Source organism: Chiloscyllium punctatum, chromosome 8 (genome assembly GCF_047496795.1).
Source record: "Chiloscyllium punctatum isolate Juve2018m chromosome 8, sChiPun1.3, whole genome shotgun sequence".
In the NCBI taxonomy this organism is placed as follows: domain Eukaryota; kingdom Metazoa; phylum Chordata; class Chondrichthyes; order Orectolobiformes; family Hemiscylliidae; genus Chiloscyllium; species Chiloscyllium punctatum.
The window spans coordinates 70,340,369-70,356,953 of NC_092746.1; the positions used below are offsets into that span (position 1 = coordinate 70,340,369).

Sequence of the window (16,585 nt, forward strand, 5' to 3'; positions counted from 1 at the left end):
AATTTTGAGCTAGATATGAAACCTGGCTGCGCTTCCTCTAAAATTAGTTTTTACAGAAATGGATAGAGTTATTATGTTCGTACTATCTTATCAAATCTTTAATTTAGATGGAGTGAAATATGTAATGCTTTATATTTCATACTTTTCAACAAGTTCATAACAATATCTGGCCTTGTGCAATTTGAAATTTTAGCATCTGCTAATGTCTAATACAAGAATACAATACAGGAATATAAATTGTCTCTTGGTGTTATGATGTAAAATTTGTTTTCAGTGTGTCTGATCTTGAGTGACAGTCTAGACTAGAATCTTCAGATAAGAATTGAGCTGCAGCTGAGATGTTTGTCTGGTTTCTAATGTACTTACCAGTGCTGTTCAGTTAGTGTGATCACACATACTTAACTACTTCACAAGAAGCTTCTTGTTAGCACACTCAGAGTTTGATGCACCAAATTATGAAAAACTGCATTGACTATCAGTGTTGCAATATGTGTCTCCATACTCTTACCAGAGATGACTGGTGATGATTTAACCTGAGGGCCACCACACCTCAGGTGAGGGGAGAGGTTGAGACGGAGAGTCCTTCATGGTAAGCCGGTGATAGGAATTGAACCCATCCTGTTGGCATCACCAGTGCTTCACAATCTGTGGGAGTGATGGCCTAGTAGTATTGTCACTGGACTGTTAATCCAGAAACCCAGATAATGTTCTGGAGACTTGGGTTCAAATCCCACCATGGCAGATTGTGGAATTTGACTGCTAATATCTGGAATTGAGCAGCCAATGATGCCCATGAATCCATTGTTGGAAAAACCCATCTGGATCATGAATGTTCTTTAGGGAATGAAACTGCTGTCCTTACCTGGTCTGGCCTACAAATGACTCCAGACCTAAAGTAATGTGGTTGACTCTTAACTGGCATAGGGATGCCTAGCCAATGACGCCCTCATCCTGTGAATGAATTTTTAAAAAACCATCCAGTCAACTGAGCTAAACCAACCTCCGGTGTTGGAACATATCATTACTTGTAACAATATATTGCATTGTTAATAATTTCAATGCTTTTCAAGTTATCTTGTAAACTATTAATTTCAACCCGCACCAACCAACCCCACTGCCCCGTGAATGAACACTTCAAGTCCCCTCTCACTCTGCCAAGTTCATGCAAGTCCTGGGCCTCCTCATCTCCACTCCCTAACCACCCGACACCTGGAGGAAGAATGCTTCATCTTCCGCCTTGGGACCCTTCAACCCCATGGCATCATTGTAAATTTCGCCAGTTTCCTCATTCCCCTCCCCCCACCTTATCCTAGATCCAAATTTCCAACTCTGCACCGCCCTCATGACCTGTTCTACGTCTCCACCTTCCTTCCCACCTATCCGCTCCACCCTCTTCTCTGACCCATCACCATTATCCCCACCTCCAGCTACCTATCGCACTCTCAGCTACCTTACCCCCAGCCCCACCCCTGCCCATTTATCTCTCCACCCCCTTAGCTCCCATCCTCATTCCTGATGAAGGGCTTTTGCCCAAAAAGTCAATTCTCCTGCTCCTTGGATGCTGCCTGACCTGCTCTGCTTTTCTTGACTTTATTGATTTCGACAGATAATTCAGAAGGTTCAAGCAAAGCAGGAAAGGGGAGATATACAAACAAGATGCAACACTGATACTTAAGGAGATTTACAACAGAGAAAAGGAAGGAATGGTTGGCAGTAGTGAGGACACAGATGCTGGAGAGTCGGAGTAGATAGTGGCGCTGGATAAAGCATGGCAGGTCAGACAGCATATCAGGAGTAAGAGTCTTGACATTTTGGATCAGGAGAGGAAGGGCCCTGCCTGAAACATTGACTCTCCTGCTCCTCAGATGCTGCCTGACCTGCTGTGCTCAGTCCTCAGGATGGAAAAGTCATCTGGTATGGATCGTTCACTTGAAGCCAGGCTGCTCCTGATTGTGAATGAACTCACTCCCCACCCCCTTTCATTCCTCCTTTCACATTTATAATCCCAATCACCGTCCCACCCCAACTCTAGTCTGCACCCCTCAGTGAATAACTTGTTCACTTTCCTCCCCAAAGTAGTGGAGGTTGTGTCCTCCCTTCAGCCCATCTTGCCCTTTCTTTCTGTGGAAGGAATGACCATGGCCCACGCCCTCAAGTGACCTAAGTGAACAACCCCTGATTGATGTCTTTTCATCTTTCTGACCTCCTCAGCACTACCCACCAAACTGGCTACTGTGAAAATATAGCACAAAATGTGACCCACTCCCTGGTCTGCAGAGGCACACAACCCTGACCGAGATCATCTGACGAACCTGACCGTGGCCAATACCCTGGATTGGTCTAGGAAGCTGCCCTTGACTTCCTGTGCTGGGTCCACCTGACTGATAGTCCCTCTACAAACTTCACTGAGGATCACTCCACTAGGACTTTATACAGTTCAAATGGATTTCAGCAAGGCCTTTGACGTGGGAAACTAATAAAGAAGGTAAAAGCTTCTGGTATTCAGGGTAACTTGGATCACAAATTGGTTTAGTGATAGGATATGGAGAATAGTGGTAGAAGGCTGTTTGCGTGACTGAGCATGGTGTGTAGTGGTGTAACATGGCGCTCAGTGCTGGGCCCCTTCTCATTCGTGATATTTATGATTGATGTCACTGAGAATTTGGGATGGATGATAAGTAACTTTTGGATAACATGAAGATTGGCCAGGTAATTGCATTGAGGAGGAAGGTGTTAAGTTACAAGAGGATGTAAACGGATTGGTCAGATGGGCAGATAAATGGCAGATGACGTTCGATGCTGATAAATGTGAAGTGATGCACTTTGGAAGAAAGAACAAGAAAAGGGAGCACCCAATGAATGGCATGACACCAGTAAGGTCAGAGGAACAGAGTGATCTTGCGCTGCTTGACCATTGTCCCTGAAGCCTGGACCCTTGCCTTTATCAATAATGGCATAGATTAAAAAAGCAGCAAGGTCATGTTGGAACTGTCCAGATCCTTGGTTAGGCCACAGCTGGAGTACCGGGTGCAGTTCTGGTCAACACACTATGTGATTGGATTAGAGGGGTGCAGAGGAGATTCACTAGGATGTTGCCTCGCATGGAGCAGTTTAGCTCTGAAGAGTCTGAGGAAGGGTCACTAGACCTGAAACATTAACACGGATTTCTCTTTACAGATGCTGCTAGACCTACTGAGCTTTGCCAACAACTTCTGTTTTTGTTAGCTCTGAAGTGAAACTGGTTAAGCTCTCCAGGTGGTGAGGGTCTGGAATGCTCTGCCTGGGAGAATCGTTGAGGTGGAAAACCTCACCTTTTAAAAACTGTGTGGATAAGTCCTTGAAGTGTTGTAACCTTCAGGGCCATGTGTGTGTGCAGGGAAGTGGGACAAGTATGGGCTGTAGTATTTTTTGCTATACAGACCTGATTGACTGAAGGGCCTGTTCCCTCCTGATTGATTGATTTTATTTGTTGTCACATGTACCGAGGTACAGTGAAAAGTTTTGTTTACTGTATGATTCTATGACTGAAACAGGTTACCTGTTTGCTGTACATTCAGGGTTTTTATTGCGTAAGCTGCTGGCACATGGTGCAGGTTTGAGATTGATGTAGCACACGTAATGACTGAGGAGTGCTGACCAGTAAGGAAAGCTGTCTGGTTGTGTAACTGTGCTAATAGACATGGTAAGGCATGGCATGGAGGTTTTGAGCACCACCCCCCACCTTTTCCTCCGCTACATCAATGACTGTATCAGTGCTGCCTTGTGCTCCCATGAGGAGGTTGAACAGTTCATCCACTTTACCAACACCTTCCACCCCGACCTCAAATTTACCTGGACCGTCTCAGACTCCTCCCTCCCCTTCCTAGACCTTTCCATTTCTATCTCGGGCGATCGAATCAACACGGACATTTATTATAAACCGACCGACTCCCACAGCTACCTAGACTACACCTCCTCCCACCCTGCCCTCTGTAAAAACGCCGTCCCATATTCCCAATTCCTTCGTCTCCGCCGCTTCTGCTCCCAGGAGGACCAGTTCCAATACCGTACAACCCAGATGGCCTCCTTCTTCAAAGACCGCAATTTCCCCCCCAGACGTGATCGATGATGCCCTCCACCGCATCTCCTCCACTTCCCACTCCTCCGCCCTTGAGCCCCGCCCCTCCAATCGCCACCAGGACAGAACCCCACTGGTCCTCACCTACCACTCCACCAACCTCCATATGCATCGTATCATCCGTCGCCATTTCCGCCACCTCCAAACGGACCCCACCACCAGGGATATATTTCCCTCCCCTCCCCTATCAGCGTTCCGAAAAGACCCTCCCACCGTGACTCTCTCATCAGGTCCACACCCTCCACCAACCCAACCTCCACTCCCGGCACCTTCCCCTGCAACCGCAAGAAATGCAAAACTTGAGCCCACACCTCCCCCCTTACTTCCCTCCAAGGCCCCAAGGGATCCTTCCATATCCGCCACAAATTCACCTGCACCATCATTTACTGCATCCGCTGCACCCAATGTGGCCTCCTCTATATTGGGGAGACAAACCGCCTACTTGCGGAACGTTTCAGAGAACACCTGTGGGACACCTGGACCAACCAACCCAACCACCCCGTGGCTCAACACTTCAACTTCCCCTCCCACTCCACCAAGGACATGCAGGTCCTTGGACTCCTCCATCGCCAGACCATAGCAACACGACGGTTGGAGGAAGAGCGCCTCATCTTCTGCCTAGGAACCCTCCAACCACAAGAGATGAACTCAGATTTCTCCAGTTTCCTCATTTCCCCTCCCCCCACCTTGTCTCAGTCAAATCCCTCGAACTCAGCACCGCCTTCCTAACCTACAATCTTCTTCCTGACCTCTCCATCCCCACCTCCACTTCGGCCTATCATCCTCACCTTGACCTCCTTCCACCTATCGCATTTCCAACGCCCCTCCCCCAAGTCCCTCCTCCCTACCTTTTATCTTAGCCTGCTGGACACACTTTCCTCATTCCTGAAGAAGGGCTCATGCCCGAAACGTCGATTCTCCTGCTCCTTGGATGCTGCCTGACCTGCTGCGCTTTTCCAGCAACACATTTTCAGCAGTAAACAGGTAAGTGCCAAGTGAGTGAGCAGTAAGAGTGCAGCTGGACATACAGGTTGATCTAGTCTGTGTGCTCAGTGCATCTCCCAGTGCACGATATCTCTGCTTCAGTCTTTCAATGCTAGTTGCTGGTGCACTCTACAATGCGGCTCTGAGCTTCACGAGCAGCCTGTAAGTGTAATGGACAGGTGCCATGATGGTCATGAAAAGTTTCAAATACTAGCTGCAAGTGTGTGTGAACAAGGGGTACATATACAGCTAGTCTCATGAATTGTGCCTGAAATAGAGCTCCTTCAGAGCAAGTATTGAGCTGAAATCGCCAGGTACTCACTCTGGGTTTGCATGTTGAGTTCTCTTGATATCCAGTTTCTTTTGCATGTTTGATAAGATAGGAAGCTGAATATTATCGATATGAGTTATATAGTTAATTTGCCATTATCCCCTTTAATTGTCAACTCACTGCTGCCGAATGAGAATCTCACCACACTGTACATCAGAAACATCAAGGATGGAGCAAGTTGCTTCTAAAGTTGAGATTGCCCTCGATGGATTTCTCATCCAAATTCTACTGATTCCACACAATGTTACTTTTTTGAGGTAGAGTATACGGACACTTTGGTGCCATCTGTATGGGTGGGAGCTCAGCATATTAACAACTTTTCAATTAGTCCAGCTGTAGTTTATAAACCATGTGAGTGAAATGCAAACAGCAAACCTGCAGGAGTTGTCTACAACAACATTTCTGTTAAGAATGCTCTCTTCCACCCTCCATCATAGATACCGAAATAAAGAATTATAAAGTATGAAGGAAAAGTTCCAGGGTCCAACTGAGCAATTAGTGAAGCACAGCCTGTCCATCGTTTTGCAGACAACATCATGTCATCATCAATAAGAATCAAGAGGATTGTGAAACAATCCATTCTGTTTTTGTGGTCTGAACATTTCCTCTGAAACCGGCCGTTCTGTTGTAATGTACATTTCGTTAATATGAATTCGCTATAACACGATTGACGAGTTGGGGACACTGTTTCTAAAGTGCAAACCTTTAAAACATTTATTGGCTATAACACAAATCCGACCCCATTAGTTTAAATGGTGCTACTATTAAGCGATTTTCTTATAACATGGGGTTGCACAAGAACGGAACTACTGCGTAATAGCAGAACCAACTGTATACCGTTTCTCCACCCATATTTTTACCAACTGTCTTTTATGTTATTCTTGAGTCAGTGAGTATTTGATGTAAAAGAGGTGTAGATTATGTTTAATGGTAGTTTAGTAATTAATAATTCAACATCTTTGTCACTTTGTTGAAGTATGTGTTTTTAATGAATTAGAATTACTTCTGTTCATGACAAAAATCCAATGTACATTACTTTTGAATTCCGAATTGCAGTCAGTCAGGTAAATTAATTCTAATGGTTTAATTATATCCATACACTTATCACAGCTTGTGTAATAGTGAAGCTTGATTATCAGTGCACTCCTTCCAATTGAATTGTGACGCACAGTTGTAAGTGTGAGATTCCTACATAATCCTGTATAGGTGAAAGCTTTCCTGACATTCCAGAATTTTCACAGGTGACTTTGATGGTGAAAGAGCCCCGAAGTCCATCAACCTGCCTTGGTTCATTATCCCTCAACAAAGATTTGTGATAGTTTTGTAATAATCAGTATTCTAGAAGGTCTACAGCAGTCTTCAAACCCTGATATGAAGCAGAGTTTCCTGGGATCGTGCTTGAAGTTCTAACCTTAAGCTTATGCCCATTTGTTTTGGTGTCCCACCAGAGGAAATAAATTATCTCTATGCATCTTATTGAATCACTTTAATAATTTTACAAACCTAAATTAGGTAAACTGAGGGATATATGCCAAAATATGCAAATTATTATGACAACTTGACACTTCTAATCTCTGTATCAGGCTGGTAAATTTATGTTCAGTGCCCATCAAGGCCAATATAACCTCCCTTATGTGCATTTCCCAGGACTAAATATCGTATTCCAGATGTGGTCTATGAGAGCTTCGTATGACAATAAGATAACTTCCACCTCTGTGACTTCTGGTCCCTTTGGAATAAAGCCTAAAATCCAGCAGCATTTCAATTTGTTTTATACTTTTATGCTGATACTTAGTGGTTTCCCTGCCTCAATCATTCTGCTGATCTCGAATTCCCAGCATCTGATCATTTTGGAAAAACTCTCAAATTTCAAAGTGGATGACCTCTTATTTCTCAGTACTGGTTAGCTCAGTTGGCTGGACTGTAGCTACAGAGTGACCCCAACAGTATAGGTTCAGTTCCCACAACAACTGAGGTCACCATGTTGGACTCTCCTTCTCAACCTCTTTCTTTGCAAGAAATCTGGTGACCCTCAGGTTAAACCAGCACCAGTCATCTCTCTCTAATAAGGGAGCATCCCTATGGTCCAGTAGGACAATGGCAACTTTGTTTGTATGGTTTTGGCAAAATCTCCCTATTTTAAAACTCCATTCCCTTTTAAATAAAAGCCGGCTTCCATTTGCTTTCTCTGTTATCCTGTGAACCAGGATGCTAGCTTTTTGTAATTCACGGACAAGGATTCTCAAATCCTTCTCTTCTGTAGCTTTAGGCAGTCTGTCTCCATTTAAATAATATTCAGATCCTCCACTCCTCCGCCCAAAGTGCACAACTTCATATTTCCCCATATATTCTGTCTGCCAAGGTTTTGCCCACTCGCTTAACTATGTGTATCCTTCTGCAGATTTTCGTGTCATCCTCATCACTTGCCTTTCGACCCATTTTTGTGTCATCTACAAACTTGGATTTAGTACATTCATTTCCCTCATCTAAATCATCACTATATATTATTGCCCAGCACTAATCCTTCTGGCACACCACTGATTACAGATTGCCATCCTGAAATGCCTTACTCCAACTCTGTCTTCCATTAGTTAGTTAGCTTCTGTCCATGCTAACATACTACCTCTAACGGTATGGGCTTTTATCTTATAATCAGATTGGTCATGATCTTATTGAATGGCAAAGCAGTTTTAATGGGCTGAATGGCCTACTTCTGTTCCTATGTTTTATGGACTTAAGCTCATCATACATTCAGAACCAAGAATACTTCATTGCTTAAGAAAGATTTAAAATCTTGCAAGATGGTTTATGCAAAATTTATGCAGAATCATTTTCTACGTTCAATGACACATCCAGCAGAATTGTGGCTGTAAGCACCTGCATAGACAAACAAAAAACTGTCAGCCATTTAAAATTGATCTGAAAATCACATGAACACAATGGAATTCTGAAATAATATTGTATAAATATATTTCAACATGACTTGTGGCATTCAGTTGTACAGTTGCATTTGCAAACCCGAGATGCATGTAGTAAGATTCTGAATTATATTTGGAGTGTTGCTATTCATTTCACTCGTGTGAGTATTGTGATACTAATGGAGTATTATGTTTTCTAGACTTGTCTTCGGCATCCGGACTGTGAATCAGCAAGAATAAACAAGGGAGGCGTTTTCCATCGCATGAGGTTGGCTTTAGATCAGGTGATAGAGATCGTCACAGATTCGAGACAAAATGCTGAAAATGAGATCCATCCCACCAGCATCTATGCTGACATCAAAGAATTTAAAGTAAGAAAGGAAGAATAAGTTGAATTGAAATAAAATGCACCAGGTCTGTTATTTCATCTGCGCATACCAAATCACTAATCATGTATATTTCTAATGCTGATCTTAGCAGTTAATAAGTTCAAGTAGTTTTATTTTGTTGTATTTTTCTCTAGACTGTTTTCACCAGGTATGAACATGGTAATGTTAAATGGCAGAGAGTTGAATGCCATATGTACACATTAAGTGTTAATTTTATTTAATACATTTTGTCAAAGTGGATTTAACTTTGTAAAAGATGAAATATGCTACAGTTTTATTTTGCGTATTACTGGGCAATCAGTTCTGTTAGGGTTAAGCTGATGTTCAGTGTTTATAAATAGCTTTCAGTGCGTGGTTTGCTTTGCAGTAAAATCTGCAAACACTGATTCATGACAACATGTGGGTACCTCAGAAAAGGTCTTAGTTTATTGCCGCTGGGATCCTTTGTCATAGGGAGGTGGTATAATAGTGCATATTGATCAGAAATACAACCTAGAGCTTTTTCCTCAGTGCTGCAGTTTAAGTTCTAATGTGAGGTTATTTTCCTAGCAGATGATACAACAAGTCTGTAGGTTTGGTCGCTGAGCTTGAAGGCTTTGAAGCAAGCAAACGTATAGACTTATCATCAACCTGAGGTACAAATCTTCTCAAAAATCGCTAAGATGATACACAAGTTGATGAATTTGCAGCAGTTTAAAATTTGAGTATTCAAGGATAGGAATAATTGCAATAGAAGTCACAGGAAACTAAAATTAGCACTTCTAGACTCTTGCTGCTTGTACAAATTCTGTTCTTTTGAATGGGACATGCACCTCGTATTCCTACAGGGAGTATGATATGGACAGCAGAGTGGTGAACTGGAACAGTGGATAAAATACGTACCAACCAAAGTGAAAATCAGTAGCCATAAACTCATATTTGTATCAGATTGCACTTTGTAAAGAGACTGTGAAAGTGGTAACTGTATGGTAGAGTAATTATTATTTTATCAGAGTGGTAATCCCCACAGGATGGAGGGGGATGGGGGTGAGAACTTAAATTCAGTTTAAAACAGTGCGGAAATGTGTGGACAACATGTGATGTCTGAAACAGAAGAAATTTTACCAAAATTAAAATAGATCTTTATCTGGAAGGACAAATTGGGATAGAGAAGCTTTGATCAACAAAATGAGTATGTAGAAAGAAGATTAAAACAATTTTATTCCATTATAAGAGAACTGAATACATAACAAAGACTTTGTATTTGGGGAGATTGGATTGATTTTCAAAAATGTTTAAAAGTATTTTATATTTCCATGGCAAAGAATTTAATAGAAGGATAGTACAGGTATATCATGGAAAACATAGATAAGAACAGGACCATGCTATTCAGTTCACTATCATTTTCCTCCACCATTTAGTTGGAGAATGAATAATTAGTGTCTCTGCAGCTACATGTACTCACTTTTGTAGGATATCCATTGATAGTGTTACCCAACAACTAACTTACCAACATAACTTGGCAAACTTCAATTCTTCCAGCAGTCTCCCACAGTCTTTTGGGGATGATAGTTCCATGTTTCCATTACCTCTGTGAGCAACTGCTTTCTGACATTTTGTCTGAACTGGACTATCATTAATCTTAAAGTTATTCTTCCCTCATAAAGTAAAGTGATGATAGATTATGAAGCAGTTTGAAAAAAGTTAGCAAACAAAACCTATGAAGGGTAAGATGGAGGAAAGCATTCACAGAAACACAAATCAATAGAATGGATAGAACAGTGGAACATGAGGAAATGATAGAGATAATAAAGAGTTACATAAATACTTTACCTCAGTTTTCACAGAGGGGTGGATTTGGGATTGTGAATTCTGCAGAAATAAGAATAACATTGCTAATCAAGATTATTATTGAAATAATAGTTATTTAGTACAAGTAAATTATTTTACACTTCCAAAGAACTAAATAGAAGAGTAGCACAGATATAACCTAGAAAACATAGATAAGAACAAGACTATGCAATTCAGTTCATTTATCGTTCCTCCACCATTTAGTTAGGTAATGTACATTTATTAGTAAAATTGTAGTAAAGAAGTGACCCAACTGAAGATGGAAAAGTTATTGGGATCTAAGAAGTATAGAGCCTAGATCAGTGTAAGGGAGATGGAGAGACGTTCAAAATCTTAAGCGTTTGAGGCCTGGGCGCTTACCTATAATGTTATAGAATGATAGGAAAGGCTGGAGGGGCTGAATGGCCAAGTCATAGAATCATAAAGCATAGAAACAGACCCTTCAGTCCAACCAGTCCATGCCAACCATAATCCCAACCTTAACTAGTCCCACCTGCCCTTGGCCTATATTCCTCAAACATTTTTGAAATGTAACTGTACCCACATCCACCATTTCCTCTGGAAGTTCACTCCACACACAAACCACTTTCTCTCTTTAAAAAAAAAATTGAGCCTCATGCCTTTTTAAAATCTTTCTCCTCTCATAGAGTCATACAGCCCAGAAACAGGCCCTTCAGTCCAACCAGTTCATGCCGACCATAATCCCAAACTAAACTAGTCCCACCTGCCTGCATTTGGTGCATATCCCTGCAAATGTTTCCTTTTCATGTACTTCTCCAAATGTCTTTTAGACACTGTAATTGTACCCACTCAGCTTAAAAATATGGTCCCTAGTTTTGTAGTCCTCAATCTAGGAAAATGGCATCTCCATTCACTTTATTATACCCTCCTTATTTTATAAACCTCCATAACCTTCAACCTCCTAAACTTCAGTGAGAAATGTCCTACTTCTAATTCTTTTGTTTGATAATCAATTATACATAAAAACAGAAAATTCTGATAATACTCAGCAATTTAGGCAGTGTCCACAAAGAGAGAAATGGAGTTGATGTTTCAGATTGTCAATCTGAGATGTTTAGATGGTTAGTCTTACCTTTGTTGTTGGTAAATTGCCATTGACTGATTTTCCTTTGCTGCACATTCTAAGTATACCTGGGATGTGTGGTAGGAAGAAAATATTCAGAGACTCAGTATGCCAGGTCTGAGTCTCAACTGCACGCTTATCTTTACCATTAGTTACAGATCTTCACTGTTAATTACAATATAATGGAAGCCTACATCCTTGTGCTTATAAGTGTCGCTACTTTTTTAAACAAGCAGACTGCAAAACTGAAAAGTTATGATGAAGTGAATGCCCTTGGATTGTTTTTATTGATTGTGAAAAAAGTAATTAATGAGAAGTTACAAAAATCAAAAACTAATAATTTAAGAGCAAGGAAAATATGCAGTGAGTGGTTAGAATATAGAGTTGGCTATCTCAAACTATGGTTGAAACTGATTTTGTTTTTAAAAACTGAATAAGCTGATTGTGAAAGAATTTGACCTAGTTTTTATGAAATCGCATGGGGGAGTGAGCAGGAGTGTGGGATTAGATTAACTGAGTCATGGGCATACGCTTAATGAGCTGAACAATGTGTTCCTGTTCTGTAGCTGTCCAAGATTCAAGCATGGGAGATGTTAAAGGTTCACTTTTATAGCTAAATTCTGTCTAATTGCGAACTAGTACTCCAGAAGTGGACCAATTGTTAAAGTTTCAAATTTGTGTATTGTGTACATTTTGATATATTTTAAATATTTTGCAGCCAGATGAGGAAATATACTGAAAATGCTATTATTTTTACTGAATTGTAAATATGAGAATTGTGAGCCTTGGGACTAATCAATTCCCTTATACAATTTCCATGATCAAATTTCTGACAGAAACTTGATGGCTAGGTATAGAATCAATTATTTTCAGAAAAGCGTTGCTCAATCGCATTCATACAGATTTTTACATTTGGTACATCAGTCAACTTCTTGGCCTCTTTGAATGAAACTGCTAACTTAATGCCAAACTATGAGTAGCTTAATGCACAAATCTGTATCCACAAAGTACTAGGTTGAAATTGTTCAAACCTATTTATATAAAATCCATTAATGCAGCGATGTCTCATCAATTGAGAAGAAGCGTTCATTAATCTATCGACCTAGGCTGGATTGGGTCTCTAGTTGGAAGCATTGTGTGCCAAACAATTGTCCCAGCCAATTTCCAGAAAATTGCATTCTGACGCTTCTCATATTTCTGTTTTAAACAAGTGCAGAATGCAGCATTACTGTTACTTCTAATGGGAAATCTTCAGCTTCACATTTTTGACATATTGGCATGCTGACTGAGGAATAAAATGTTTTCCCTTCATATCACTACACTGTAAGATTGTGAATTTTAGCCAGATCATTCTAGGAAAATTGTCAAATGGCAATAAAACAGCTAAAAATGAAATAAAGAGGCCAGAATCTAATCTGCTTGTGGATGGAGGGGATTGAGATGAGCAATAATTTATTGCCCAATGAAAGGGATGTGTTTTTTTCAAACCAGACCCTGGGTGAGTTTCCACAAATTGTTATGGCTCCAGACTGGATACTGGGTGAAAAGGGATAAATTGTCTCCCCTCTTTTATTCGTCTACCCCTCAGGTTTAAGTTAGGTTTAAACCCATTAGGGTTTAAGTTGAAATGGCTCCCTTCCTTGTGGATACCCTTCTCTCAGACTCAAATTAACTTAAGCTTGAAAGGAGCCAGATTAACCCCGCTCTCTTGAATTTACAAAGAATGACTTTATTAATTACAAAATTTGAGAAAATTTAGTAACACCGTGCACATGCACATACTTTAGAAATAAGAGGTGAACTCAAGAGTTTAAAAGTCTTTTTATAAAAATAACATATATGAATCAGTCTCTGGATTGTTTACAATGGGCGGATAGTTGAGCATTGCAACTGTTGCGGTAGAGGTTACCAACAGCATTGACATTAATAGGTGAACAGTGAGCTTCAGGATTGGTTGAAATTCTGTAGTTCTGATGTCTTTTGACCGTGATTGAATTCCAACATTCAGGGTGAATGAGAGACAGTTGTTATTCTGCTACATTTTTGACTGGATTGCCACACTCAGAGTGAGGCACAGCCTTTACTTACATCGCAGGGGTAACTAATGGATAGTTCTTCAAGATGAAGTGCTAGAAGTGGCCTGCTACTGAGAGGGAAAATATAGAAAGCCCCTCGTTATATCTATTTGTTAAATCTGTCCCAGTGTGAGGTTTCCCTGGCCATTGATGTGTGACATTCCATTGAGTTCACATCAGACTTTGCCAGTCACTGAATTTAAATCCTAATATTTTTAAAAACAGCACATTTTAGAATTAAAAGTCAAAAAAACTAGAGATGCTTTGAAGTTCTGAACAATAATCAAAACACAGACAGCACACAAGCATTGTGCTTTCTGCATATTTTCATTATTGCATTGCATGGCCCAGTGCTAAATTCCACCTGACTAGCTGCAGACTAGCCAGAGGAGTGAAAAGATGGTGAATTGTGCAGCTATGCTGACCTGTGTTTTTCTGATGGGAGTCTGATGAACTGCTCTCAAACAGCTCATTCAGAATCAAAAACAGAGATTGCTGGAGAAACTCAGCGGGTCTGGTAGCATCAGTGAAGATAAAACAGAGCTTACCTTTCAAATGCAGTGACTCTGTCGCAGAAAGAGTTTTGAAAAATGTTCACCGAACTTGAAACATTAACTGTTTTCTCCCCACAGATAATGCCAGACCTGCTGATTTTCTCCAGCGATTTCTATTTTTGTTTCAGATTCCCAGAATAGAGATGTACAGCATGGAAACAGACCCTTCAGTCCAACTCATCCATGACGACCAGATATCCCAAACCAAACTAGTCCCACCTGCCAGCACCCAGCCAAAATCCTTGTGTAAACCCTTCCTAATCATATATCCATCCAGATGCCTTTAAAGTGCTGTAATTGTATCAGCCTCCACTTTCTCTAGCAGCTCATTCTATACATGTACCACCCTCTGTATGAAAACGTTGCCCCTTCGGTCCCTTTTATATCTTTCCCCTCTCACCCTAAACATATGCCCTCTCGTTCTGGACTCCCCCACCTCAGGGAGAAGACTTTGTCTGTTTATCTTATCCATGCCCCTCGTGATTTTATAAACCTCTAAAAGTCATCCCTCAGCTCCGTCGCTCCAGGGAAAACAGCCCCAGCCTGTTCAGCCTCTCCCAATAGCTCAAATCCTCTAACCCTGGCAACATGCTTGTAAATCTTTTCTGAACGTTTTCAAGTTTCACAACATCTTTCCAATAGGAAAGAGACCAGAATTGCATGCAATATTCCAACAGTGGCCTAACCAATGTCCTGTACAGCTACAACATAACCTCCCAACTCCTGTACTCAGTACTCTGACCAATAAAGGAAAATATACCAAACACCGCCTTCACTATCCTATCTACCTGCGACTCCACTTTCAAGCATCTGCAGTGTTTTTTTAGTTTAATCAGAATGATGATCTCCTAGCTGCTGTTCCTCTACTCTCTCCTCCTTTCTTCCTCTCCAGCTACTTACCAAACATCTGGTGGCAAACTGTGTCCCATGATTGCTAAGTGGTGTAGGTCACAACAGACCACACTGAATTTGGAGACACTTTCCAGCAGTGAGTAAAAGTATTCCCCAATCAATCCAGGGAGTTGAACCTTTGAGAATCACACCGGTTGGTTCTGGAGCCTCCCATCTTGTAGTGTGGCTCTTGTTGTATGAATGCTGTACTTGTTGAGTGAATGATAGAGGGAAACCATGAGCCACATGTAGAATAACTTGCCCTTGTCATCAAGCATAAGCACTGAGATTGTGTGCCAGGCCATTGGACATTAATTGGCATGATGTTCCCTGCATAGTTGTGCACCAGCTGTACATTTGAGGAGCAAACTCTTTGCCATTCTAGCATATGACCCCATTGAGATCGATTCCCTCAAAGTTACCAGCTTCCTGCACCACTGGGAATCCTGCTCCCCTATTAAAGCCACTTCCCTGCCTTCTTGTAATATCATGGTGTACAGTACTTTGCTCACTCCCCTGTTACTGTGATGCTCAGCGAAATGAAAATAGTGAAATATTCAATACAGACACTTCAATGAGTTTAATACTCATAGTACTCATTTACCCAAATGCTGTTTCTGTATGAGATAAATAAAGACACAGCTCAAACTTAGTTCTATTAAAACTTTTGCAAGTTAAAGAAAACAGCTCTGACACAAATTAAGTTAACTTTTCCTACGCTAGGCTCACTGCCTGAAAAACACATATACTACCCACTTTGGTGAACTTGATTGGGCTGCTGGATTCTGTTCACTGAGGTCCATCGACAGGTGCACTCTGGGCACGAAGGTGGGTCTTGCACACCATCTTCTCCGTCGAAGTCTCTGCTGAAGGAATGACCGTCAGTTGTCCCTTCTTATCCCCCACTTTTTGATCCTTTTTGGAATGTTCCTGGACTTCAGCCAATGTGGTCAAAGCACTCAACAAGGTTAGACCAGGTCATCCTACATGTACCCATCCTTATACCAAGATTTTACTCCATGATGCCAAGGTGTCTGGTAGAAACTGGGGAATACACAAACATAATGTCTCTCCCTATTGCTCTGGCTGAGGACCACTTAATGGGTTTTGGGAATCATGAGTCTCTCGTTGCTCAATATGCAATACAGGTCTGGACTGATCCTTGTTGACTTTGCCCTGTGGTAATCTTGACCTTTTTGTACTCCATCAGGCCTTGTTTGCAGAAACTGTTTAGTCAATTTTATATTGGCCCTAGTTGTTCAGGCCAGTGGCCACTTGCTCACTTGACACTGTCCTCAGGTCCAGTATGACCACTTCCTGCAGTGTAAAAGTTGAGGGTAGCAATGACCATTCCTATGTTAGAACAGTGACTACATTTCAGAAATGTGTCAATGCCTCTAAAGCGCTTTAGA

General features: G+C 41.4%; 1 protein-coding gene across 1 annotated transcript in view; it reads left to right on the plus strand.

Moving 5' to 3' along the window:
* Window positions 1-16,585, plus strand: part of ctnnal1 (catenin (cadherin-associated protein), alpha-like 1) — a 314,649-nt gene that overhangs the window by 250,418 nt on the left and 47,646 nt on the right. Inside the window, exon 6 of the mRNA XM_072575745.1 lies at window positions 8,551-8,721. Coding sequence (XP_072431846.1) covers window positions 8,551-8,721 — 171 coding nt within the window. The remainder of the gene's footprint in view (window positions 1-8,550; window positions 8,722-16,585) is intronic.